The 26589-nt window shown below is 44.9% G+C and overlaps 1 protein-coding gene across 3 annotated transcripts in view; it reads left to right on the top strand.

Moving 5' to 3' along the window:
* wdr7 (WD repeat domain 7) overlaps positions 1–26589 on the top strand; it is a 121053-nt gene that overhangs the window by 9964 nt on the left and 84500 nt on the right. Inside the window, exons 10-20 of one of the 3 annotated variants that reach the window (XM_035527061.2) lie at positions 507–620; positions 2592–2739; positions 3432–3680; positions 3896–4116; positions 7945–8140; positions 10328–10542; positions 16411–16644; positions 16950–17449; positions 20871–20956; positions 24370–24450; positions 25728–25846. In XM_035527061.2, coding sequence (XP_035382954.2) covers positions 507–620; positions 2592–2739; positions 3432–3680; positions 3896–4116; positions 7945–8140; positions 10328–10542; positions 16411–16644; positions 16950–17449; positions 20871–20956; positions 24370–24450; positions 25728–25846 — 2163 coding nt within the window. The remainder of the gene's footprint in view (positions 1–506; positions 621–2591; positions 2740–3431; positions 3681–3895; positions 4117–7944; positions 8141–10327; positions 10543–16410; positions 16645–16949; positions 17450–20870; positions 20957–24369; positions 24451–25727; positions 25847–26589) is intronic. The other 2 variants (XM_035527063.2, XM_035527062.2) reach the window with 2 other exon arrangements.

Here is a 26589-nt window from a genome sequence, read left to right as displayed (position 1 = left end):
AAATTTCTCCCAGGTCACTGGAGAAAAACAGTGTTCTGCTCTCCAGTAATAATCCCTTAAGAAATCCTTTTTGTTTTTGTTTTTCAGATGCATTCTGTTCTCGTTAACATTTAGGTAATATTCGTTAGTCTCAATTTCAGTACTCAGTGGAAAATTTTACTTGCTACACTTTTGAATATTTGTGTTTAAGTGTAGAAATGTAGACATTAAGCTTAAATGAGAAGCTTTTCACACTGCCATCAGTGTGTTGGCTGTAAATGTCCAATGTGATTTAGTGAGTGTGTTCTTTTTTCTTTTTTCTTTTTTTTTTTTGTATGTTCATTGTTTTGTCTGCTTGTGTTTTCCCGCACAATTTCAAACAGCAGTTTATGTTCCTTTACACTGCAATTGTGGGTTTTGTGAGGTTTATATTATGTTCCTGTGATTTTTACTGTTAATCTGTTACTTCCCACTCGTCACCTACTCTCCTCTTTGGGGACCCCTGCCCCTCCCTCCCACTATCCCAGCTGGAGGAGGGCGGTGAGGGGGAGAACGTTGTCGTTTGCCTCCCTGACCCTGCGACTGGGCTGGAACTCTACACCCCCGAGCTGCTATACAGACAGCAGCCTCTAGAGGCACCAGTAAGCCCCTCAGACAGCAGGATGCAGGTGCACTACTTAATTTGGTCAACAGAGGGAGCCCTCAACGTATTGGTGATCATGTAGGCATCCAGCTAGTCATTCATTTGCTAAAAGGGAAAAAGTTGATTTGTTGAAGAGCAGGAGTATGATGACAAAAGGTATTGTGAAGTGCAGTCCTCACAACCCCTCCCTACCTACCTAATCATTAGCGTGTCTGAGACTTCTTGATTGGTTGTTTAGCTTTGCAGCATGTAAAGTGAGTATGATTGTATGAGGGCTCCCTGTGGTGTGCCTGCCTCTACATTGCTGTCTGTCCAATAGCCAGTTTCTGCCACCCTCACTGATTCGCCCGGCCTCATGCTCCTCCCACTAAAAATGAGCAATCATTGACTTCTCTCATCTTTCTTCACGTGGTGAAGATGCATGCAAAGTCCTCAAGCTGCATTATGGAGCCACAGAATGTCTTGCACAGGTAGAGAGCTAACCCCTGGAGATCTAACCCCTGGTCAGCTAGCCGAGATGAATCGTGCATTTGCCTGCTGTGGTATACGTCACCAAAAAAAATATTCCCGAAAGTATCCCATTAAAGGAATATTTCTCCAATGCTAACATGACCATGAAAGCAAGCTAATGGAGACCTGTTAGCATACTCTTCTTTGGGTAATGCTAACTCACTCCCACAGCTTCCTTGAATTGTTAGCAGTGTTAACATTTTTCATATAACGTTTTTTTCATAACGTTCCTCTGCTTAGATCTGTATGCTAATAAAAAAGCAATTAGTATTGCATGGAGGACACTAGAACTTGTGTTTTATGATATGGTGAACAAGAACAATTCACTAGTACAGATTTCTATACATTCCAGACAGTAAAGATTTATTGAACTAACTTATTTAATGCTCGCTCTTTCTTCTAGTGTTCGGTGTTGAGAGATGACGGTGGGGGGCGGATGGTCTCTCAAGAGTTTTCACCTTTTTATTTAAAATTGCTAAATTTGCTAAGAATTTTTTTCTTCTTCTCTCCTCATTTATTTACTAAGCTTTAACTTGGCTCAGTTTGAGGTATGCATTTGTGTTAGGCAGCCCCAGATCAACACTCACTGGTGAATGGTGGAACTTTGCACTGTACTCAAGGCTACCCAGAATGCCTTGAGGGTCTTCCATGCTGTGACGTCTCTGTCACACCTCTCATTTGAACGCTTGTCTTCTGAAAGCAGATAGCCATGCCAAACCGTACCGTACATGCATATAGCGTTGCACTGTAACAAAAGTACCAGTGTTGCACTGTACAGAACAGAGCAGTGCAGCTTGTGCAGGCATGTGCATGTTGGGGTTTTGGGCTTTTTGTGAGCTGGTAGAGAAGTCAGACAGGATCTCCTTTCTCCTGCTGTCTTGGTAGCCATGAATAGTCAGCTATCTAGAAAGGTAGAATGTTACTTAACATGGGAGTGCAAGACATGAGTGTTGGTTGGTTATTAACTTTTCTTTAAATATGAGCGAGTCAGCATTTGAACAGGTAACTGAATATCAGTTAAAAACATGTTTTGTTTATATATCCCACTTCTCCCATTTTAACCCCCACATGTAATGGCATTGAAATGAGATGCCTGGTCTTAATCCCGTCCTGAAACTAACGGAATCTGATCCCTGCATGAGCTGTAAACAGCTGCTTGGAAATATCTGCCCCTTTACAGCTACTGTGATAATCCTGTTATAACCAGTTGGTGCAGGTTCATAACCCAGCACTGGCTCTTATACCACTAGTGGAAGTGTGCCACTGTTTGGTTTCACCTCCTCTGCTCCCCCTCCCTGCTGTATAAGATTTAAAAATAATTTGGCACACGGTGGCTTGCACAGTTGTCTAGCTTCATAAGTGAACGGCTTGCTGTGTTATGAAAGGTTTAACTCTTTCTTTCTTGGAAGCTCAGGTGCATCTGTGTGTGCGCGTTCTTGTCTGGACATGTGTGTTGCAGCTGCTGATCTGTCCACCAGTGACCAGGTTCTTTTACGGACGCAGAGAGCCCTTCCACAAGCTGCTGGCGCAGGGGGACTCGGCAGGCAGGCTGACCCTGTGGAGCGTCCCCGACACGCCCCCCCCGCAGGGCCTGACGTCAGCCGCAGGTGCACTGACACACACCCCCCCCCCTTCAACACTCATGCTTTCTTCAACATCCCCAAAGTCTATGGCAGAAGCTGCCCCTGGCTGTTCTTCCCGTCTGTTCTCCGTGTGTCTGCTGTGTCTGCTGTTGCCAGCTGTATTCTTGAAATCCTTGATTTTCAATGATCACTGTAAGCCTTCGTTTCTTACTAATACTTTACTATTTGCCCTTGGTACTGGCCCTGAGCGTAACACCTTTTTCCAGCACTAGAAAGACAGATGGTGGTCATTTTTTCTGCAAGAAAAAGTTTCCTTATGCACCTTCTCTGGTGCCACTCGTTATAAGATTAAAATATATATGAATATATGCAGATTTATTTCATAAAGTATCAAGAGTCTATCATGTTGAACTTAGAACTATTTGTGCAACGATGTCGGCCTCTGCTGGTCACTTTACGTACTGCAGATAAAGGCTTGGCTTATTCTCTCTGGTGGCTGCTCATGGTACTGCAGGATGACCTCCTGCACTGCGACAATGTTATAATGATTTAAGGGTACTTAAGGTTTGCTAACTCCGTTAGGTTATTAAGACCACACTGTTTATTTATGCTATTTTGGTAAATACACTATTAAATATTTATAATTATTTTGTGTGTGTGTAAGTGTGTACGTGTGTACTCACACTCAATCTTTGTCCACTCTTCCCCCGCTGCAGAACTGAAGGTCTCCTCTACAATCAGTCTACAGGATGCATTCGATAAGCTCGCCCCGGTGCCTGCTGGCATTATTGACCAGCTGAGTGTGCTGCCCGGGGCAGAGCTGCCCATCAAGGTGACGGCGAGCGTGTACATCCCGTCTCAGGGCCGCCTGGTGTGTGGCAGGGAAGATGGCAGCATCGTGCTGGTGCCTGCCACACAGACCGCCATTGTGCAGCTCCTGCAGGGCGAGCACATGCTGAGGAGAGGTGAGGGCCAACAGCAGGGGAGACGTGAGGGGGCACGCTGAGGAAACACTGGGGTCGTGCTGAGGGACGAGCCAGAGAGGCAATTGGAAAATGTTTCTAAAAAGCAAATATTAAACAGAAAACACTTCTAATTGGAAAAAAAACTTTTCTTATAATTTGTCTCTCTCGCTGCCCTGCCTTCTCTCCTCTCCCTCCCCATTTCCCTCTCTTCTCAGGCTGGCCTCCCCACCGCACCCTGAGGGGTCACAGGAATAAAGTCACGTGTCTGCTGTACCCTCACCAGTTGTCCCCGCGCTACGACCAGCGCTCCCTGGTGTCCGGAGGCGTAGACTTCTCCGTCATCATCTGGGACATTTTCACTGGTGAAATGAAGCACATTTTCTGTGTCCATGGAGGGGAGATCACGCAGCTCTTGGTTCCCCCGGAGAACTGCAGTGTGAGTCTGCTTCTCTACGCATGACAGGAACGCCAGCCAGCCTGGCTGGCGTTTCAAAAAGAGCTCTGTTAGGTTTTTAAAAAAATGTGTTTTTTTGGAAATTTAAAGGACCTCATGTCACTTGCTCATGTTTACTAGGCTGCAGATTCTCCACTAGGGGGAGCCATTAGCACTCTAGTAGTGGCTCTGTGTAAGAGAGTTGATCTTTTCTGGGTAAGTGCTGGCTTTCCATGTGCTGTCCTGACAATAACATTCAAGCAACTCTTCAATCTTCTGCCTTCAGTGACGGGTAAATCGTCCAGCATGGAGGTTTCAGACGCTAACCTGACGCGTGGGCAAACTGAGTCTGAAAATCTGCATTTAGTGAAGGGAATTTCAGGAAGAATTAGTAACATTTGAGCATATTTTTAAAAAAAGATTCAAAAAATATTCCATGGCGTCTTTACGCAAATGAACTTTTATAGACCGCAAGTGTATATAACAGCACTGATTTCAGCTTGCTGCTTGACCATTGGTGTTCCTTACAACAATATGCTTTACATGTTTCACTGATTGGCTGTGAAACTCATTTAATTTGCATAAACCTTTCCAGATCCTAATTTTTTTATGTTCTTGTAGCAGCCTAACCTGCCTGATTTGGACTGTTCACGTGCGGAATGTCATGTGAACAGTCTCAGGTGTCTACGCCACTGTGGATATGAACACTTAATAACACTGACCAAATCAAATGAAATATCCACAGCTGTAAGAACTGTCATGGCTGTCAGGGAACATGTAGTAATCATCAAAGTAGGCAGGAAAACACGAAAAATCCTGACATGCTAGACTTTTTGTAGGAGTGTTGTGGGTCATCCTGGATGCCGCATCACTGTTCTTCTGTGCGTTTAACACCGCAAAGTTCGTAGCTCAGTTCTGACGCCTGTACTCGGGCCGACGTGTCCAAATCAGGCTGGATTTGTGAAGCCTGACCCTGGTATTAGACACAGGACCATTCCACTATGAGAGCGGGAGTTTATATATGAAATTCAAAAAGAAGCATCTCATAAGGCCTCTGAAAGGTACATTGAAAAGAAAAAAATGTAAAAAAAGTTTCCTTCACCTTAAATAACCCACACTAGTTGTCCCTTGAAGCTTATATTATTAAAAACAAAGATGAATAAGGTAAATATTGGTGTGCAGGAGGGGGATGAACTACTGAACCCCCAAGTCCCCTAGCAATGCAAGATCTTACTTACTGTTTCAAAAGCACAAAATGTTTAAGACTAAATCAATAGACAGGATAGACATGGATGTCCGTGTGTGTGTGTGTGTGTGTGTGTGTGTGTGTGTGTGTGTGTGTGTGTGTGTGTGTGTGTGTGTGTGTGTGTGTGTGTGTGTGTGTGTGTGTGTGTGTGTGTGTGTGTGTGTGTAAATAAAACAGGCTGTATTACCACACACACGTATCGACCCCGGGGTAGTATACCTTTGATTTACTGTGGGTTAGTCCCATTGCTTAAGCACCATTACATTTAACAGGTGCTACAGAGAGCCTTAGAATCTATAACATCCTGTGTGTGTGTGTGGGGGGGGTGTCGTTCCTAGATCTTCCTAAATTCAAGACTGTTTATTCAATACACACTAAATAGAAATAAAGATGCAGACTCTGGAATTAATTGTAGAAAAGAGCAGGTCCCGTCTTTATTCTGAGCTCAGTGTTACACACGAGGCATTGTCTGGAGGATGTCTTGGGTGGGCACACCTTTTATACATGTTCTTTATAACCATTTTTATTTTTTCATAAAAACCTTTACCAGTTCCACTATTGTTCTCCAAACCATACGTTATTTAATGTATGCAAATTGATATTCAATACTTGCACCAACCTGTTCTTGGTACCATTATGTTCAACCTAAACTACTTCTATTTTTTTAAAAGGCGATCATATTCTATATCACTACATGTCCATATTGTTTCTTCCGGTGCTTGTCCGGCTGTCCCGTCCTTGAACCAAGGCTCTCCCTCGACTGAAGCCCTTAGAGGCCTGTCAAAGAGGCCTCCTGAGGATTTACGCTGAAGCCTACAGAGGCCTTTCCTGCAGGAAACCAGTTTATTCTGGACCATCCCTATTCTTCTGCTTACAATATCATTTTATTACCTCAGGGACCTGTGACTACAAGTTTTTGTGTTTTATTTTAACTCTTCTATCGGTAGAGTCAGTCTAAAGCCACATAAACACAGGTAGTGTATACAGTATGTGATGCGCATAGGTTGTGTATACAGTATGTGATGTACACAGGTTGTGTGTGTATGATGCGCACAGGTTGTGTGTGTATGATGCGCACAGGTTGTGTGTGTGTGTGTATAGAGTGTATGATGCACACAGGTCGTGTGCATACAGTATATGATCCGCACAGGCTGTGTATAGAGTATATGATGTACACAGGTTGTGTGTGTGTATGATGTACACAGGTTGTGTATACAGTACATGATGCGCACAGGTTGTGTATACAGTACATGATGCGCACAGGTTGTGTATACAGTACATGATGCGCACAGGTTGTGTATGCAGTACATGATCAAACTACTAACAAGCTGAGGTACTCTCTGCTATGTCAAAAGTGCTTTTTTTGTTTCCTGTCCCTATCTGTTACTTGAAGCTTATATTTGACTAAATCTGAATCTTTGTGTCAGTTTCCATTACTGTGTTTTTTCATTTCTGTGAAGGCTCAGTTCAGTGTGAGGTTGTGTGGAGCTGATTCAGGCGGGTTTCGTTACTGCGATGAGGTTGTCGATGGTGATTGAGTCGAACCGGAGAAAAAGTGAAGGCCTTTCATGGTCAAAGTCTCTCGGAGCTCTACATCAACACTTCCAAACGTATCACACACCGGTATACGTGGAGGCACTTACACACACACACACACACACACACACATAGTCTGTCTGCCTTACTTATAAATGTGCAGTTATGGTTCATTATTTATTTATTAGTGATTTTATTTTGAGAAAATAAGCCCTTCATCCTGTATTCTTTCAGGTCAGCATATTCCTGCTTGAGGGAAAGTGTGCGTGAGCGTGTGAATATGCGCACGCTGTGTGTTTCATTTTTTGTGTTAATTCCTGTGTGTGCTCTTTCATAGCTGGTTAACAAAGACTTTTCCAGGAGTGTGTTGTGGTTGCCAGTGTAGGAGTGTGTTGTGAATGTTGGTGGAGTATTCTCTCTTGCTCTCGTTCTCGCTCTGCTTTCATTTTGCGGTTTTTTTTTTTTTTTTAATGTTTTAAATTATTATTTATTTAATTTTTTTTTGCTGGTAGAGGGATAGAGGGTGAGGACAGGGAGTCTTGGTAGTCTTTCTCCTCTAAATGTTCAGCTATGCAGAAGGTTGACACCATGGTGGGGGAGCTGTCTGAGAGCATGCAGCCTGCCGTTGTCAAGGACACAGCCCGACTCTGTGCTCAGCTTGGGCGGTGTGTCAGGTGTGACCTTCTCGGCTGAATGGTCCACCTTTCCAAGCTGACCTTCAATCTCAGGGGTCCCCTCCCTCTTTTCAGCACCTTCGTGTCATGTTCAGTAGTTTGGGGGGTTGGGGAGGACGTGGTGTGGGGAGACAGGGGCTCCGGTCCTCTCTCATGCCTGCTTAAAGGAGGGTGGGTTTATCTATGTCGATGGGCTGGTGTGTTGATCAGCCTTACCCCTGAAAGTTGTGAGGGAACCCTCGCTCCTTCACAACTGCCAGCCTACCGATCTCCATAGCGATGAATTCCCATCGACAGCACTGTGCCCATGTAGCTTTGCAGCTTTCTGCCCTCGACTTCACCTGGTCTGATATGGTCTCCTCGCTCTCTCTGCAGACGCGGGTGCAGCACTGTGTGTGTTCAGTGGCCAGTGATCACTCGGTGGGTCTCCTGAGTCTGAGAGAGAGGAAGTGCATCATGCTGGCCTCCCGCCACCTCTTCCCCATCCAGGTCATCAAATGGCGCCCGTGTGATGACTACCTGGTGGTGGGCTGCTGCGATGGCTCGGTGTACGTCTGGCAGATGGACACGGGTGAGTGTGTGTTGTGGGTGTGTGTGAGATGGGACACCCAGGGGTGATGTGTGTTTAAAGTGCATTGTGTGTCTCTGGAGGAGGTTGTGCCATTAGCCACTGATTCCCCTTCTCTCTCTCTCAAACATGTGCAAGTGCATATACACCCACCCACACGCACCCTCTCTCTCTCTCTCTCTCTCAACTCACCCTTCAGTCTTGGGAGCTCCTTCCCTCTTTACTTCCCCTTTATGACACTGGTGTTAAGTCATGATCTCTCCCTCTCGCCCTCCAAACCTCCATCCCCTCCTCCCTTTCTCCTTCCTGTTCAATAATGGATGTTTGTTTGGATTTGGTTCTGTGCACCAGCTTGCTTGTGTCAGGCCTCTTAAAATGGTGCTGAAATTTTAATCACTTGTGTCTCAGCAGAGGAGAGCAGTGGGATGCACTTACTAAATCTCGCTGTAACAGACCCTACAACTCCACCCCTTACACACACACACACACACACACACACACACACGCGCGCGATATATGCGTTGGACACATTAGTGGAGTTTACTGGAGTTTATGCTTCCTCTTAAAGCTGCTTTTTATAGGACTTGAGTAGGAAGGGACAAGACAAACACACACACACACACACGCACTCATATATACCTGCACAAGATGAATGCACACACAGGCATGCACACACACACACATTTCATTTTCATTTCAGAGTGCACACACTCTCATTACCAGCATGGAGCTCAGCGCTTGCCCTGTTGTCAGGCCACGTGGAGTTTTAGCCTGACGAATCCTTCTTCCACCGCTTAGCTCTCAAGCACTGGGCTAAGCCCAGATCAGCAGGCAGACAGGAAGTGGGGCCTTATTTACCACGTGGCTGATCTTTACGCTGCAGTAGGCTTGTGCTGCTGCCCGGCTGGGGTGCTGGGTGAGATTTGGTGCTGTGGAAGAGACGCCGGGCTGCCTGCGGTGATCACAGCTCACCTGAGTGTGAAATGAACAGATCACGTGGAGACTGAACACTCAGCCGGCCCCGTTATATGAAGGGTTTGCTGACAGATGGGGAGAGCGAGAGAGAGAGAGTGGGAGGGAGGGAGGGAGATGGAGATGGAGATAGGAAAAGGAATGAACAAGAGAGAATGAAGTGGGAATGTGACAGTGTGAGTAAGAGAACTGGAGATGAGGAGAAAAGATCAGAGAAAGCAAGCAAAGAGACAGCAGAATTGAGAGAAGGAAGAGGGTGGTTGAAATTGAATGGAACAAGAGTAGTGGAGGGGCGTGGGGCGCAGGCGTGGGGCGCAGGCTGGAGAGGCCATGGGGGATGAGGACCAGAGACTGGGCAGTGGTCATCTGATTCCCTGCTTGTTTGGGAAAACGTCTACCATGCAGTCTCTACTGAGCACAAATCCCAATATCTCCACAGCCCACAGAGAGAGGGCATCCTGTCCTCTAGTGAGGGGAGAGGGAGGGAGGCAAATGCGTACACACCTGCAGGGAGGAAGTGGTGATGAGGCTACCTGCTCTCTAGTGGCTTTTGACGGTTGCGTTTCTGCGGCTAGATCGTTCCTACGGTTATGTATGTTCATTTGGAGTTTGGGTCTGGAAAAACACCTTGCTACTTTATTCAACTATTAGAGCAAGTCACCCAGGCCCGCTGAGAGCAGTGTTAGAACAGAGCAGAGCAGCTCTGTACTGCAGACAAAGAGGAGACCCCCTTGATCAATATGCCCACACAATACTTATTATTATTGTGGATGGGCCCTTTGGATAAACTTAATGGGTTCTGAGGCTTATGGATTTGTATGTTTTAAAATCATTGTAGGAGCTTTCAGCCGACAGAGAATATACAGGTTGAGCAGGAGGTAGGAGACTGCTGTTTTCACCATAGATTCCCCAGTCACCCTCTCCCACCTCTCACTTCTCTATCTTTTCCCTTTTTTAGTGATTGATTTACTTCTCACTTCATGAGTTTTCTTCTTTTTCTTGTCTTTTTTATTTTCCCCTTTTTCTTTCTTTCCTTGTCATGGTCTTTCTCTGCTTTTTTTTCATCCTGCCTTTCTGTATCTCACACACATTCTCACTTCTCACTCTCACTTGCTTCTCACTCTCACACATCCTCTCCCTCGTTTTTCTCTCTCTCTCTCTCGCTCGCTCGCTCTCTCTCTATCTCTCACACAAACGTTCTCCCTCTCCCTCTGTCAGGAGCATTAGACCGCTGTGTGATGGGAATAACGGCCGTGGAGATCCTGAATGCGTGTGACGAGGCTGTCCCTGCAGCCGTCGATGCACTAAACCACCCGGCGGTGAACCTGAAGCAGGCCATGACACGTCGCAGTCTGGCTGCGCTCAAGAACATGGCCCACCACAAGCTCCAGACGCTGGCCACCAACCTCCTTGCCACCGACCACACAGACAAAGTGAGTAAACCCCCCCGCCCCCAACCGGTCCCAACCATGGCAGCTAATGTGAATAAAGGCTAACTTTACCAGATAGCAAGTAAATTAAGGGATAACTTTACCAACTAGTATGTGAATAAATGCTAACTTTAGCAGCTTGCACGTCTTCATGTTACGTTGTTACTTGACGGCTTGAGGCACTGCGCTGAAGCCCTAAAGTGTCTTCAATCTTCATGTACATCGTTTCAGATTATTCTCATTATGTTGGATTATGTGGTGTTCACAGTGGCTTGTGAGGTCCTAAGCACTTTCTTACATACATGTTTGCTCAACACGTCTGCTGTAATGAGGTGTAAACCTGAAAAACTGACACGTGTGTGTGTGTGTGTGTGTGTGTGTGTGTGTGTGTGTGTGTGTGTGTGTGTGTGTGTGTGTGTGTGTGTGTGTGTGTGTGTGTGTGTGTGTGTGTGTGTGTGTGTGTGTGTGTACATTTGTGTTGGCTCAGGCATGTATGTACGTCACAAATCTGGACAGCCCTACTGTGGGGCTGTGCATATCTATCACACCTATGGAGACCCAATCCCTGCAGGTTGTTTTCTGAGCCTTTCTCAAGAGGAGCAACATGGTGTAGTTTCTTCTCTATTGAAGAGATCCAGCCTGTATGTAGTGGTCAGGGTGCCACCACTGGTTAGTTGAGAGCTACACAGCATTTTCTTCTATGTCCGTCCTGAGATGAAGTCCGCATGCTCGACTGAGGAGATGTTTTTGCACCAAAGGAAAAAACAGGCTATCGATCTGGTATTTCTAATATAAATCACACAAAATTATGAGATGCTGTTTTATTTTACTGACACAGGTGGTGGTCAGGAGCTGGTTTAACTACGCCCTGCAAACCTGGAGAATTATTGTATAAATATATTTTAATGGTGTTCAGGCTTTAACCCTGTGATCTCATAGCTGACCACTGGAAAAACAAACCTCAAAACATTGGAATTGTTGGATGTATCAGGGAGGAAGATGAGGGTGGCATCTGTGAGAATAGATGATGAAGAGCTCACAGGGCAAGCCTGCAGTTCTCAGCGGTCTGGAGCAAATAGCACAGGGGAGATCTCTAAGGGCCAGTTAGACACGATATGGAAGAGAGGAGACAATTTCAACCACTAATGTTCTGTCTTTATTTTCTCACCAAAAAAATAAACCAAAACAAGCCCACCCCCAATCTGTGAAACGATACTGTTTCACCATCAGGGTCTGTTTGAGCGCCATCGCACCCTGACACCCTACTGCAATTACTGAGCATCACTGTGGCTGATGGTCAAATGGCAGAGGTGTGTGTGTGTGTGTGTGTGTGTGTGTGTGTGTGTGTGTGTGTGTGTGTGTGTGTGTGTGTGTGTGTGTGTGTGTGTGTGTGTGTGTGTGTGTGTGTGTGTGTGTGTGTGTGGCTTCAGTCTTTCTCTAATCCCCTGTCATTCCATCTGACAACATAACACCACTAGTGATTCTGTCTGTCGTCTCTCTGGCCCAAACCTGCCATTACTTCAGGCACGTGGCCTGAACGCTGGGCTGGTAGCCTGCTGCTCCCCACACACACACCCAGCTGGGCGCCACACGCGCACACACGAACATACACAAACGTGCGCGCACACCCACAGCTGTGCTAATGACACCTAATCGCCCTCAAATGCTCCGCAATCTGAGCTGCCCGCCCTGGACCTTGGCCCTCCCTCTGTCTCACTCTCTCATGCTGTGGTTCACTTTTTCTCTCGCTCTCTCTCATTCATTCTCCCTCACTGTGTTGCTCTCTCAATCCTTCTTTCTGTATGTCTTACACACGCACTCTCACTCTTTGACTCACACTCTCTCTCTTGCCTACCATTCCTCCCTCTTAGCCTCGGTGTTTCTGTATTATCTGTCTACTGCAGACACTAACCAGATAAACATTGCACCTTTTCCACCTTTTCTGTTGGTGTGTTTGTTCGGATCATTAAAGCACTTTGCTCTAGTTTAGAAAGCTCTCTGACTGTTTATGACAGACATGGTCCTAAACTAAAGTGGAGTTTTTAGTGCTCAGTAAAATTTAGTAGGCCTGCATAATGTGTCCTACAGGAATCGGTGTTTGGCTGATGTCCATTCTTTCTGTTAAACCCATTTAACTTGTGCAATATGCATTTGTTATTTTGCCCCTTGTTTATACATTTTTTTTTACTATTTGTCGCAAGTTGTAAAAGTGTGTGTGTGTGTGTGTGTGTGTGTGTGTGTGTGTGTGTGTGTGGTGGATACCGCACCACTGTTAGTCAGTGTGTCTATTTTTGTGTTTGTGTGTCTTGATGGGTATCTTTACGGGTCCCCACGCACGGCTAATGTGGGTTACTCTCTGTGTTTTGCCAAGGTAAAAACCTCTCCTCATCTATTTACAACACGGATTGTAAACAGGATTCTACTTCTCACTCATACACACACACACACACACACACACACACACACACTTCATAATGGTCAATGAAATGACGCAGAAACAAAATGAACCCTCTCAGTCCATTTTCCTTTCTCCTTTCTCCCCTTTCTCCTTAGTCCTGTCGCTTTTAGATTCTGCGGCAGTGAAAGAGTGTGACGAGCACTCGTGATTATCCTATTTAGTGACACAGTGAGGTCACTTATGTACTTGCATCTCCTTTTCTCCAGCACAAAGACATGATAGAGAAATAAATGTAGAGGAAATAAAAGAATAGAGACTATATATTAGAGAGACAAATATAATGTGTACACTTTATCAATTTATATATATATATATGTGTGTGTGTGTGTGTGTGTGTGTGTGTGTGTGTGTCAGTGGCAGGGAAGTCAAATATTTCCCTTTGTTTCCCTGCAGTAGTGATTAAACACTAGATGGCAATGTGGCTCTACTGTTACACTGAACTACTAGCTTGTGTGTGTGTGTGTGTGTGTGATGGGGCAATTAGGAGATACCTGTTACTTTTAACATTTTTCGATGCTGATGTATGTACACACACACTTCTCCTGAGAGAGAGAGAGAGAGAGAGAGTGTGCACGCGTGTGTGTGTGTCTGGGCTCACTGTCGGTCTGGCCTTGCTGTGTTTAATTGAGCTTTAAACGCCATACTCTTCTTCATTCTAATTGAAATATTTATTCTCTTATTAATACATGTGCCATTTTTCCCAGTAATTAAGAAAACACATTTGTAGTGCTCACCTGTACATTGTGTCTATCAGGGTCTCGCCCGGTAAAGATGATTTGCCTGCAGCCACGCCCCCTATGTGCGAGACCTGCAGTTACCTTCTGATGTGCTGTACGCATGCATGTTTTTTTTTAAATCACAAAAAACCGAAGCATGCAGCAGCAGATTAGATTGGATTTAGTATTCACAGAAACAGACCCTGAAAAAACACCTGAAACATCCAAGACCATTAAATGAAGGTAAAAGAACGAGCATAGATCTGGGGGCATAGCCAGGGGCAGGTGAACAGAGTTTAGCAAATCGGAACTGACTGTTTTGTCTTGCGCTGGACTGTAGACTAACTACTGTGTATGAGTTGTTCTAAACTCTGTGTGTATAGGATAAGAATGAGGGAGAGAGACAAGTATGTACAGGGTGTGAACAGGACAGTGAGACAAATGGGTGAGAGACAGGTGTGTGCAGGCTGGTACTGTGACTCTGCTTAAATGAAGTGAAGTGTTCTCTGAGCCAAATGAGCTGAGACTAAAGCACTGGAGATGCTGCTGTAGGTTCTACTTGGTTTGCTTCAGAATAATCATGAAATGCATCAGTTTCTCCTTTGAAATAAGAAATTATTGAAGAGTTGAAAGTGAAAAATCTTATGAGTGTATGACTGTATGAAAACATGCCTTGGTGCTTTTTCTTCTTTCTGTTTTTGTGTCGCTTCGCTCAGTCACTGTGTGTGTGTCTCGGGAGAGGGAGAGAGGGAGAGAGAGAGGGAGAGAGAGAGGGAGAGAGAGGGAGAGAGAGAGAGAGAGAGGGGGAGAGAGAGAGAGAGAGATCAGTGAGGCAGGCCCTCTTGGCTATTCAGGCCTGTTAACTACCGTAGCGCAGGAGGACAATACTGACCCAATGTGTGCTAATCGCCCGCAATAGACGGTACTTTGCAACCAACTGAACGATCAGTACCAGATGCTGAGTGGAAGGGAGAGAGAGACAGAGTCTGCTTTCAGGTCTAAAGAATGGGCAGGGTTTATGGACTGGTGATATCTTAAAGGGACTCTGACTGTTAAACTGTTAACACTGTGTTTGTATGACCAGCCAGAAATGAAGAAAGATTTTTTAAAAAGTAATATTTAATTTTATATATATATATATATATATATATATATATATATATATATATATATATATATATATATAATATTTTAAATGTCTAAAATATAAAAAACTAGTAATTAATAGTAGTAATCATTATAGTTTATGCTGTGATCTCACAGGTAACCTAATTTACAGAGGTACCATAATAAGACAGGAAAAGATGTTGATTGGAATTGCAGACCTCGTTAAAACCAATATTGGACAGAATATGGCACAAATCTGTTGAGGGTTTCTTTTCAAGTGCTCCATGTCAGACAACCTTGTCTAAGTGTTCTAATGTTGGTTTTCTTACTGACATCTCCAGGTTACTGCTACTTTATTATCTGACTCCATCATCTTCAGAGTCGTCCAGTCATGTGCCATCTCCCACTGCACTTTAAATGAAGAGCAGGTGTTTGAACCATCGAATTAACATTGAATAGAAGTTAACAAGGCAACACCGTCACCCGTTTAAAATAAGTGGGGTGAAATGAATGCTTAAGGGGGGAATGAGCATTAGGGGTTATTATGCAGACCGTGAAGTAAACGGATCAGCATGTGCGCTGGGCAACTTTTGACTAATGTCTTCAGAACAAAAAGACTTTCTGCCCAGTGATGCAAGAGCCCTGGGGGCGTGTCTTGTTTAAGACATGTAGGCGGAGCCAACCATAGAGCCTGTAGTCTTTCCATGTTCGTTTTAGGTTGTTCAGAATGTCGCAGCTTACTGATGGAGAACTTTTGTTTTTGATCTATTTTCTGGCCTTAGGAATGAAGGCTTTGAGGTGTTTTCTACCAGGCTGTGTGCGCCCGCGTGTTTTGATGAATCAAGGCATTGAGGTGATCTAACACACGTCATGGTTTAGCCGTGCGATCATGTGTGTGTTTTTCATTATTTTGTGAGGCGTATCATCATCACAGTATGAATCAATATGAGATTGTCCAGGATTCCATCACTGAGTCCATTTTTATGACTCATTATCTCATTGCATGTTTAAAGTGACCCTGGTAAGTCTGGGTGACGCTGACTCATGCACGTGTAATTCAGTTCCAATTAAGGTCATCAGTCTGGCATTACTGTATTTATATAAAGTTATATTTCATCTTTTATTTTGATGACATACCAGCAGTACTGAATTCTATGTCCAGAAATCCTTCCCAGAAGTTCTCTGTGATCGCTTGTTGAATTGTCCTAATGAGTCTCTTAATACTGGGATTAGTTATTAATGTTCAGCTGTTGACCTAATGATCGGACTTCCACATCACCAACCAGCTGCTCCTCACACACCTCCTCCTGTTCAGAATACCTGTGTTTGTGATGTGGGGTCTCTTTCATGCTAAAGGCTTTTGAGTCTTTTCGTTTACTTTACCACTGAGTTCACTTACATCACGCTGTTTGTCTTTTAGTCTGAGAGGAAAACCGTGGTGTATTGTGTGCTTTTGGTATTTGGAATGAACACACTGAAACATTGTGTTGCTGGACACGGTAGGAAGTAGTTGGTGTTTTTATTTTTCTCTCCCAATTTGTTTTAACTGATTTCTTTTTTTTCCCCATGTTGCCTTTCTTTCTCGTATAGGGAAACTTGCCCAAATACTCCCACAATGCATTGGTGGTCCAGGCGATGAAGACCAACCTTGCGGATCCGGACATGCACGTGCTGTTCTTCGACGTGGAGGCCGTCATCATCCAACTGCTGACGGAGGAGGCGCAGCGACCCAATCCCACCCTTGTCTCCCCGGAAACACTCCAGAAAGCCCCCGGGGGGGCAGACAAGGGCGGATCCTTCCTTGCCAACAAGATCTTTAAACAGGTCAGTGTGCGTGTGAAGGCAAGGCAGGGCTTTGATCAGGAGAGTGGAGGTGGGACTCTGAGGAAATTTGAGAAGGGACTTGATTTTAGCCCAAGGTGTTCAGAGTAAAGTCTCCCCCAGATCCTGCATAGCACACTTCCTGTATTTCTTATTTAACCAACATGCCTGATTTACATCACATTACAACCAACAAAAAAAAGCAAGCAAGCAAAAAAATAAAAAACAAAACAAAAAACAGAACAAGCAACAGAATTGATGTGACACCTCTCGTTACCTCATGACTCATTTAACCTCACCTGTCCCAGGTCAAGGAGACCATCAAGGAGAACATCAAGGAGCACCTACTGGATGAAGACGAGGAAGAGGAGGAAGAGCAGCGCCGGCGCGAGGAGAAGTCCAAATCGCTGAGTCTGCTGGAGTACAACCTGACCATGGACACGGCCAAGCTCTTCATGTCCTGCCTGCACGCCTGGGGCCTGAACGGCTCCCTGGATGAAGTGTGCGTGAGCCGCCTGGGCATGCTCCGTCCCCACACGCCCGTCTCATTCGGCCTGATCTCCCGCGGCGGTCACATGTCCCTCATGCTGCCAACTTTCAAGGACTCGCTCCTGCAACGGCTGGCAGGGGGCGGAGCCGCCGAGGGCAGGAAGCTGTCCGTCTCCGAGGTGGTGGGCAAGGGCACATATGGCGTGTCCCGCGCCGTCACCACCCAGCACCTGCTCTCTGTCATCTCGCTGGCCAACACGCTGATGGGCATGACCAACGCCACCTTTGTGGGCGAGCACATGAAGAAGGCGCCGGCCAGGTGTGTGTAATGCACGTGTGGCAGACAGTGGGCAACGATCGCAGTGCAAATGGATATGCTAATTTTGAATTTAGTTTTAAAGGAATAATTAAACATCCAAAAACATTTTATTTTGCGTTCAGAGTCGTTTTAAGGTTACAGACAACACTAAATATACAGAACCAAATTGCTAAATCATTTTTACCAGATGTAAAATGACGGCAACAACAAATAGCGCCATGGTAACACGTTTCCTCTTTCATAGTTGTGGATTGCTGGCGTGTTTTACCGTTTGCGTGAGCTATGGTGCTACTGCATTTTGTTCTTATTTGCATACGATATCAGCGAGTCATAATAAAACCGACTGAGCCACTCCACCATCTCACCGATGGGGACTTAAACTTTAATCATGTTTGGTGTTGCAAGTCATCAGCAAAATTCTACTCACGCACCCGTTTTGATAATTGATGAGTGAATTTCGAAGGCCCATTTTTGGTTTGTTGAGAGTGAGAAAGATGGCAAACTTTATGACTGCAGTGGCAGGCGCACAGGAAGAGGAAGGTGACGTGCTTGAGTAGGACCTCCAAACGCCATAACAAACACACATTTAGATGTTAGAGGTAGAAAATATAAACATATATATTGAGGGCAGATGCAGTTCCGCTGGTCTGCCATGATTTAGAAGTTGTCGTCGTCAACTTTATGCAATCATGTAACTCCCATTTTGGTGATAATTACAAATGTTACATTTTTGTGCAGCTGGTAGTTTTCAGAACACCTCTGGTCTCAACTCACGTTACTCATCTGTCTCTTGCAGTGGTCTTTAATATGAATGGCCTCACTTACAATTTGATGAATAATTTTGATTGACTTTGGCACAGGTTAATTTACAACAATGGTAAGTTGACACTGGCACGTTAATGGCCATGGTGAATAACAATTAAATACCATGTCGCACATTTTGTGTAAAGCTGTAGCCGTCAACTTTTATGATTTAGGCCTGGTGTATTTTTTGAGGTTTAATGCTGTTATTACTTTAAGGCTGTGATGGCACAGTTGGAATTTTGAGCCAAACTCATCCATGACTCCACTTTATTAGTCATCAGACTAAAGCTCCCCAAGAAATACAGATTTGTGTGGTGAGTCTGATTAAATCGTGAGTTTGCAAGGCAATTCAGGTTGACTGTTGGTGCAGCTGATCCCAGCGCAGAGCTGCTTCAGTGCTCGGTGCATAGCAGGCAGACCCAGTGCGCCGAGTGCAGCATCAGTGATTTCATCATCTTCACCAACTCAGCAACCCACCAAAACAAAGCGAACAAAGAAAACCTTCTGACAGCAGGCAGACACCAGCCGGACAGCTCAACAGCTCAATATAGAAAATGAGGGGAGGGAGCACAAAGAGATAGAAAGAGTGGGGGTGGTGGATAGAGAAAAAGAAAGAGAGAGCGAGCGAGCGCGCGCAATGGTGTGGGGGGTGGGGGGGGGGGTGAGAGAGAGATGAGTCGTGCATGTTGTTTACCATGTCTCCGATTCTCCGGTGCCTCCCAGTGTACAGACTGGGATCAGGAGCCAGGCATCTGTTGTAGAGAGAGCCTAAACAGTGCCTGAACTCTGGACTGGCCACATGTCTCAAACCGTGTGCTCCCACTAGCGGTTGCCATGGCAGCGCTCGCAGCGCATAGGTGGGCTGGCTACTGCTGTGGTCCATTCGGTGTTGACATTAGCAAGGCCAGTAGCAGCATAGCCCTAGGACGGCATAGGGACAGTGTCACGTTATCGTTGTCCATGCGATACACTCAACAGACTTTCAGCTTGTGTGTCAGCCCTGCAGCTTGGTGGGAACGGCACACTCCAGGCTAACACCCAGGGGAGAGGGGTTCAACCTGTGCCTGATGGCCCTACAGGTTGTGCCTGGTGTAGGTGCTTTTTGTGCACTGTTCCAGGCTCGTTAAGTCACAGACATGCTGTGATTACTTGAGTTTCTGGTGCCATGACCCAGTTGAGGAGTGTAGTTTCGCTCTCTGCAGGCAACTGCTGATGTGTTTGTGAAATGGGCTGTTGGGACACAGTACAGAGAGGTTTGTCTTTGTTTGGTATGGTTTATTTTTGTTTTTGAAGAACACGGGGTTCTTGTTCCGATTTTCCACGTTTAACTATTCCAGCATGGGCAAGGTTGACAGAGGTTGCTATTTCTGTGTTTTATAATTGAAATTTGTCTTTGAGGTGCATGGTGAAATTTTTCCACAGTGTGAATCTGGCTATTGGAGGCGGAGCCCCATAGCACCTAGTCCCCGTGCTGCTCCAACCAGCTGCTTGGTATTCCAGCTCCTTCTGTTATGTGGCTGTTACACATTTATGGCTTTGCCTTGCTTTCTTTTCCCAAACAGGCTGTGAAAGTCAAGCTCTGGAAACGTTATCCTCGTACCATCGATTCGAACAGCAAGCGCTATTTTCAAGGCCCTGTCAATAGTCCTCATAAGCGTAACGCAGCCGGATTGTAAATCACCTTTAGCACTCATTAAAAAAGCACCTTTTATGTGTGTAAATGGAAGCCTGGCGTGCCTGCTCCATGTCTCACACCCGCACCTCACACTGTTAGCTAACGGCACGGGGAGCAGCACTTAGTCAACGCAATGCAAGTCATCACAATCAGAGTTGTTTTGCATTCCAATCCCGGTGTGAGCTAATTTAGCAAAGAACAAAAATTAATGCGCTAAACTAATCCTTAAATAAGTGTATACGTTACAAACTACAAACTACATGTCTGGTAGCTTTCATGCATGAGAAGGAAATTCTTTATTACTTTTTATTTATTACTTATGGTGCCAACATGGCAGAAAGAATTTAACACTAGGGGATGGGGGTTAAAGTTTGTGTTTCCTCTCTGGGTCTATAGGTGACGAACAATAGATTTGATCAAAGTGAAATTCTTTCGATGAATTTTGCGTGTGCGCTTGCATGTATGTTTTAAGCTGAACAGATCTCTCTCAAGACTTTCTCTGCAGTGCTCAGTTAACACATGCATCTGCGATGAGTGGGACTCGCAGTTTGAGACCGAGACCATGTCCGAGTCCCCACTTTACACACCTGCCTAAACAGGGCCCATGGAGACAGGGTTATGTCTGAGCTTGAGTCCCCACTTTACACGTCGGTTAAATAGAAGAGGAGGAGCTGGTCTTCCTCACTGTTGAGCATTTCCACCAAGTGCAAATCTTGACGCATTCTTTTTAGAGAATGAGCCTACCTATATATAAGTTTCACACACTATCGGGTAAACACACACACACACACACACACACACACACACACACACACACACACACACACACCATGTACACATGTACACATGCCTCACTTCTACACTGTGTGCTGATGAGGGTCTGATGACTAGACCTGTATGCTGGAGTGGTGCTAAATATTTCATTTGGCCTTTGTGTTTCAGGCCTCCAAGACCTGGCACCCAGGAGAGTCCCAAAACCACCCCCCCTCAGGTGTCTGCCCCAGCCCTGCAAGGCCAGATCAAACAAGGTAACTACAAAGAGCTTGCTCGCTTGCTCTCTCGCTCTCTCTCTTTCTTTCTCTCTCTCTCTTTCTCTCTTTCACGGCCTCACTCCCCCTCCCTCTCTCTCTCTCTCTCTCTCTCTCTCTCTCTCTCTCTATCTATCTATCTATCGCTATCTTTGTCTGTTTCTTCTTCCTTTTGCTCAAGGGAAAAATGTGATGTAAAAGTGCAGAAGAACATGAGAAATCTCCTCTCACTATGGTGAAGACAGGGCACCTCAGCACACTGTCAGCCTGGGGGTACGGCAGGGGCCTCTGGGAACACACACACACACACACACACACACACACACACGCGCGCTCCTAAAGGATGGCCAGAAACAAATTCTGAGGTTAAGGATAGAAAGGTGTACTAGTAAAATATTTAGTACATCTCAAGAAGGATTGATTCGTTAGAAAAGGGAACTTTATAAACTTTGAGAGTTTTTACATTTATATCGAAAAATCTAATTTAATGAATCAGTTTTTGACATTTCTGGCATTTCCATCTATAATCATTAAGATATCGCCTGAATATTTGTACTGGTTGCTAAGTATTTTAGTATTATTTATATCTAGGTGTTTGTATATATTATATGTATTTTTTTATTGTTTTGATAATTGAATTATTCAGTATGTTCTCACTGTCTTCCCTGTTTAATAAATGTCATTGGAGCAGTTGGATTATCAGTGGAGATTTATCCCGGATTGTCTGTTTTTAAATCTCACCTGATCTTTCAAAACAGACTGCAAACAGAGTTGCAGAAAGAAATATTACTGTGAATACTGTAAATACTGTAGAGGAAAAAAACAACAGATAGTTTAGATAATTGTGAGCACCTGTCCAACACATTCAATACAACACATAAAAATTGATTGACTCAAGGCCTGTTAGCCATATGCGAACACACACACTCTGGTCCCCCACCTGAGGCCCGATTTTGTTTCCCTGCTGGAGCGGCCATTGTGTGGGCGCGGACGGTAGGGTTGCAGTAGGGCTGTGTGCCGCTGCTGGTGCTCTCCACACCCATCACCCTGCTGTTCCCGACCCTGTAGAGGAAGTGTGGTGGGGTGAACCGCGAATCAGCATGCAGCAGCCCGAGACTGTTCACGCCCCCTCTCCCTCCTCAGAAGGGCCCTTGACTTGGCTTTTTGTCACAGGTTTCCCCCCCAAACACACACTTTTTTTTTTTTCCCCCTTTTTCATATGCTAATGCCCCCTGCCTTTCTAACGCCACAAACTCAGTGAAGAGTTCACCTATCCCCACGCCCCCCCCCGTGGACCCCTGACACGTGCCTGTCCGACGGATTCTCACGCTGGGCCAGAGACGACCGGAATGCTCTGTTTAAAAGAGCAGGGGGGGAAAGCCTTTTTTTCCCTCTCTCTCTCTCTCTCTCTTTCTCTCCCTTTCTTCTGCTCCTCCCCCCCATTCTTCTCGGAGTTTGTCTTTTATCCGCGAGAACGTGAAGGAGGGGAACGGAGTTCGGCCGCTGAGATGCGTGGGGCTTATTGATCCCGCCCGGCTCTTTAAGCTTGGAGACATAATGAAAGTTATTCCACGCGAGGAACCCTTTATTCCTCTCAGCCCTGCTCTCCCGCGTCCTCTCCCGCTCACGTCTGGAGCCGTTTCCTCTGGTATTGATCTGAACAGGTTTGTGAAAACTGCTGGTAGGTTGTATTAAGTGTTTTTTAATGGAGTGGTTCTTTAAATCTGGGACAGCTGCGGGAACGCGTGCCCTTCCTGTTCGACACAGATGGGGGGGGATTTGGGGCAACAAACGCAGGCCTTTTCTCTTGCGCACTCACATACGTCGCCGCCACTGTCGTAGCCGTTAAGGTAAAAGACTGGGCTTGGCGAAAGCGACGAGGAGAACAGCAGGTCCTGGCCGTCAACAGAGACGTTCCGTTTATAGTCCCGCGCATAGTGAGTGATGCGAGGTGCTTTTTGAAAGGTCTTCCTCGTTTAAGTGCGTGTCCAGAAACGCTCCCCACTGAGCCGGGGGGCTGCTGAGAACACGGAGGAGCGTGAAAGCTCTGCTGAAACGGACACCGTGCAGGTGCCACAGGGTACAAGGCCACCTAATGGCCCTTGACCAACTCTTACCATGATGATGATGATGATGATGATGATGATGATGATGATGACGAACACCCCCCCCCCCCCCCCCCCAGTCATTTACACTGTCAGTCCAGAGTTCTGCTCCTTCACCCTCCCCTGCCTGTGCCCGGCTTCAGCACTGGGACTCTGGGCCCCCCTCGAGTTTCTTTCTTTGATCTGAAGGACTTTAGTGTGGCTTGGAGAGAGAAGCAAGCTGCGCATGGGATTTGTAGTCTTTGTTCGTTCAGTCACTGCCATTGATTAAGCATCAGTAAGCTGATGTGGTCAGAACGCACTCCTTATGGAGGGACTGCATCGCCCATCTGTACATTGCAGGATAATGCTTTGCACACTTCCAGATTTAATTTGTGTTTAAGGGTCAAATGTCTCCTGGGCTGTTTCTGGCCCCACAGGTTATCGCTTTTCTTTGTGAATACTTTGTTCACATTTTGTCTCTGAGTTTCGTGATAAAATTATATTTTTCACCATGTATTTTTTTTGAGAGATGGAAAGGGCAGTGGTTTGGCATTTATGCTGACATGACAGATTCTGAATTATGTAATTACAAAATACTTGATCAGCCCTTAAAATATGTGCCCCATTGACTTCATAATAAGTTCTTTTGTTTAACAATAATTAAAAGTCTAAATCAAATGAAATGGTCCTTTATGTGCTGGTACACTTTATTCACACACACACACACACATACACAAACCCAAAATTAGGAAGTTATACTATTATGTTGGACTTGACACAATACAATACTTTTAATTACATTAATCACATCAATTAGGAGCCACTGACGAACATAAGTCCAGGTTTTAGTATCTTTTTTGCCATTGCAGAAACCCTGGTGAAACCTTTTCATGTGAATTAGGAAAAGTTCATTAAAATGATCAGCTCTCTTTCAAAAAACTTGCTGAGGTTGTGAAATTAATGTAACAGGAAATTCAGAAGGTTTCAGATATCTCTTGCTGTGTTCAGTCATGCATTTTATTGGCTTTGTTGGGGGACAAGCAAGGAAACCCTCTTATACTTGGTGACTTTCTAGCGCGTGTTAGATGGTCTGATTAAGTTCCATACTCGAGGCGTTTGAAACCTTCCTCATTTGTCTTAAATGTTTGTGGGTTCTCTGCTACTGTGGGTTGTCTGCGTCTTTTTTTTTTTTTTTTTTTTTTAAACCTTATTTCCAACAAACACCCCTCCCTCCCCTCACACTGCTGGAGGTCATTCATCTCTCTCTCCCTCCCTCTCCATGTTTTTTATTCTTTTTTTCACTTACCTTTTCCTTTCCTTTGCAAGCTGCTGTTGCGTCGAGCCTACCAGCAGCAGGGGCGGTCCCTGCTAGCTCCGCCTCCCTCTGCTCTACCTCCGTAAACGAAGGTACTCTCCTCAAAAAAAAGTGCCCAAGTGCTCTCTCTTTTTCTCTCTCTCCCCCCACACTTCCCTTCTTCTTTTTTCTCTGCATTCATCTGCCTCGTATCTGCTTTTTTAAAAGTGTGTGTGTGTGTGTGTGTGTGTGTGTGTGTGTGTGTGTGTGTGTGATCTTTCTCTGTGTATATACACCATTGTCAGCATGCTTCCTTCTTCTGTTCCCAAACTGGACAGCTGTGAGCATTGCAACCCTTGCAACTCACACACACACACACACACACACACACATCTTGTTTTCTTGAATGTGCGGTATTCTAGAAAAGGTGGTGTTCATCATGAGTGATGATATGGAGTTTTGCTCTAGATTCAGTTTGTCTTTCATTAGAAATCTACGTCCCTTGAGTTTGCATTTCCTGGACAAGTACAATTTTAAACCACCTGCACCATTTGAAACCCCTTGAACAGAATACACTTTGAGAATTTGTGTGAGCGGATGTTTAGTAAGCTCTAGAAAACTCTTACTCTGTAGCCCCTTTCCTTTTTTAAAGGTTTTCCTAAAGTTTACATGTTGTTACATGACTTTACGTTTCTTTTATTAACCTTTTAGGACTGACTTATATTTTACACACATTTACTTTTTTATAATGATGGAATAAAAAAACAAAGATATAAGGAGTTTTGCAAAGTTGCACTTGTGCTCACAGACTTTGGTGTGGTTCATGTGTGTGGTTCATCTTTAAAATTATTTCATGCTCATGAAGGTAAGTATGTAATTTCATAAAGAAATTGCAAGAATCTTGCAATTTGGTTGCTGTTGTCTTCTGAATGTTTGACGTTTTCTTTGTTCTGAAAGCCATTCCATATATTTCTAATATATGTGAGTGCATTGTGACAGTTTGGATCTTCTGAAGCTGTTCCCTCCTTAGCAGCCTGCGTGTTGCCTCATCTTCGACAGTATCCCTTGACTCTTCTGTAGCACTGAACTCTCTCGAGCTCAGATTCTCTGTTAATTAAATATGGCAGGATTTGGGCCCGTCATGTGTCTGTAAGGTTTAGAAATTTTGTAACATACTGTCTTGGTGATTAGACAGCGTGCATGAAGGTTGGGTTGATGCCTCCCTGTTTGTTTTGTGTGCCTGAACATGACTGTATCTGTGTGTGTCTGTGTGTGTGTGTGTGTGTGTGTGTGTGTGTGTGTGTGTGTGTGTGTGTGTGTGTGTGTGTGTGTGTGTGTGTGTGTGTGTGTGTGTGTGTGTGTGTGTGTGTGTTCGTGTTCGTTCCACCAGGCTGGAGCCAGCTAGCTGCCATGCACTGTGTAATGCTGCCTGAACTACTAGGGCTCGATAAATTCCGACCTCCTCTACTGGAGATGCTTGCTCGCAGATGGCAGGATCGCTGCTTAGAGGTATGTTGAATGCGCGCACACACACACACAGAGTTCTGAGTTCTTTATGTATGAAATGGAACCTTTTCTGTGCCCCTCCATAGTTTTACACGTACCTGGAGAATAAGAATAGATGTTACCATGTTTGCCCAGCATTTACCAGGTGCTGACCCAGGCATTGCATTTGTTACTGAAAATAAACAGGTAGTGTTTGTTGAAATAAAACAAAAATTGATAACTCGCCACTTACAGTGAAATTTGTCAGTTAGATTTTTTGCTGGCTATTTCTCTAAGGTGCAGTGATATCTTATCAGATATCTTAGAGGAAAGATGACCTTCTATTTTAAAGAGAAGAAGCTAAGTGGAATGCTCTTCTTACTGTTGTATTGTGTTAAATTTACATTTATGGCATTTAACAGAGTGACTTACAAAAAGTGCTTTGTCATTTACTCATAGAATACATTCTAGCCAGTACAGTAGGTCAGAGTTCAAGATACCATTGAACTAGAATACTGCTGAAATACAGGGATCATTGCTGATACCAAGAAGTGCAAAACATATAAGCTCTATGACAGACAACAACAAGTACAATAAACAATACCCTACAATGAGTATTAGAGTTTCAATTAGTCAACCAAGGTGCAGGATCAGTAGTCATTTAAATATTCCACAAATGGATGGGTCTGCGTTTGAAGACTGCAAGGGACTCTGCTGTCCAGACAGGCAGAGGAAATGCGTTTCACTATCTGGGAGCCAGGACAGAG

The sequence above is a fragment of the Electrophorus electricus genome, chromosome 8 (genome assembly GCF_041902795.1).
Source record: "Electrophorus electricus isolate QZ-2024a chromosome 8, ASM4190279v1, whole genome shotgun sequence".
In the NCBI taxonomy this organism is placed as follows: Eukaryota; Metazoa; Chordata; class Actinopteri; order Gymnotiformes; family Gymnotidae; genus Electrophorus; species Electrophorus electricus.
This window is presented reverse-complemented; position numbering and strand designations above follow the sequence as displayed.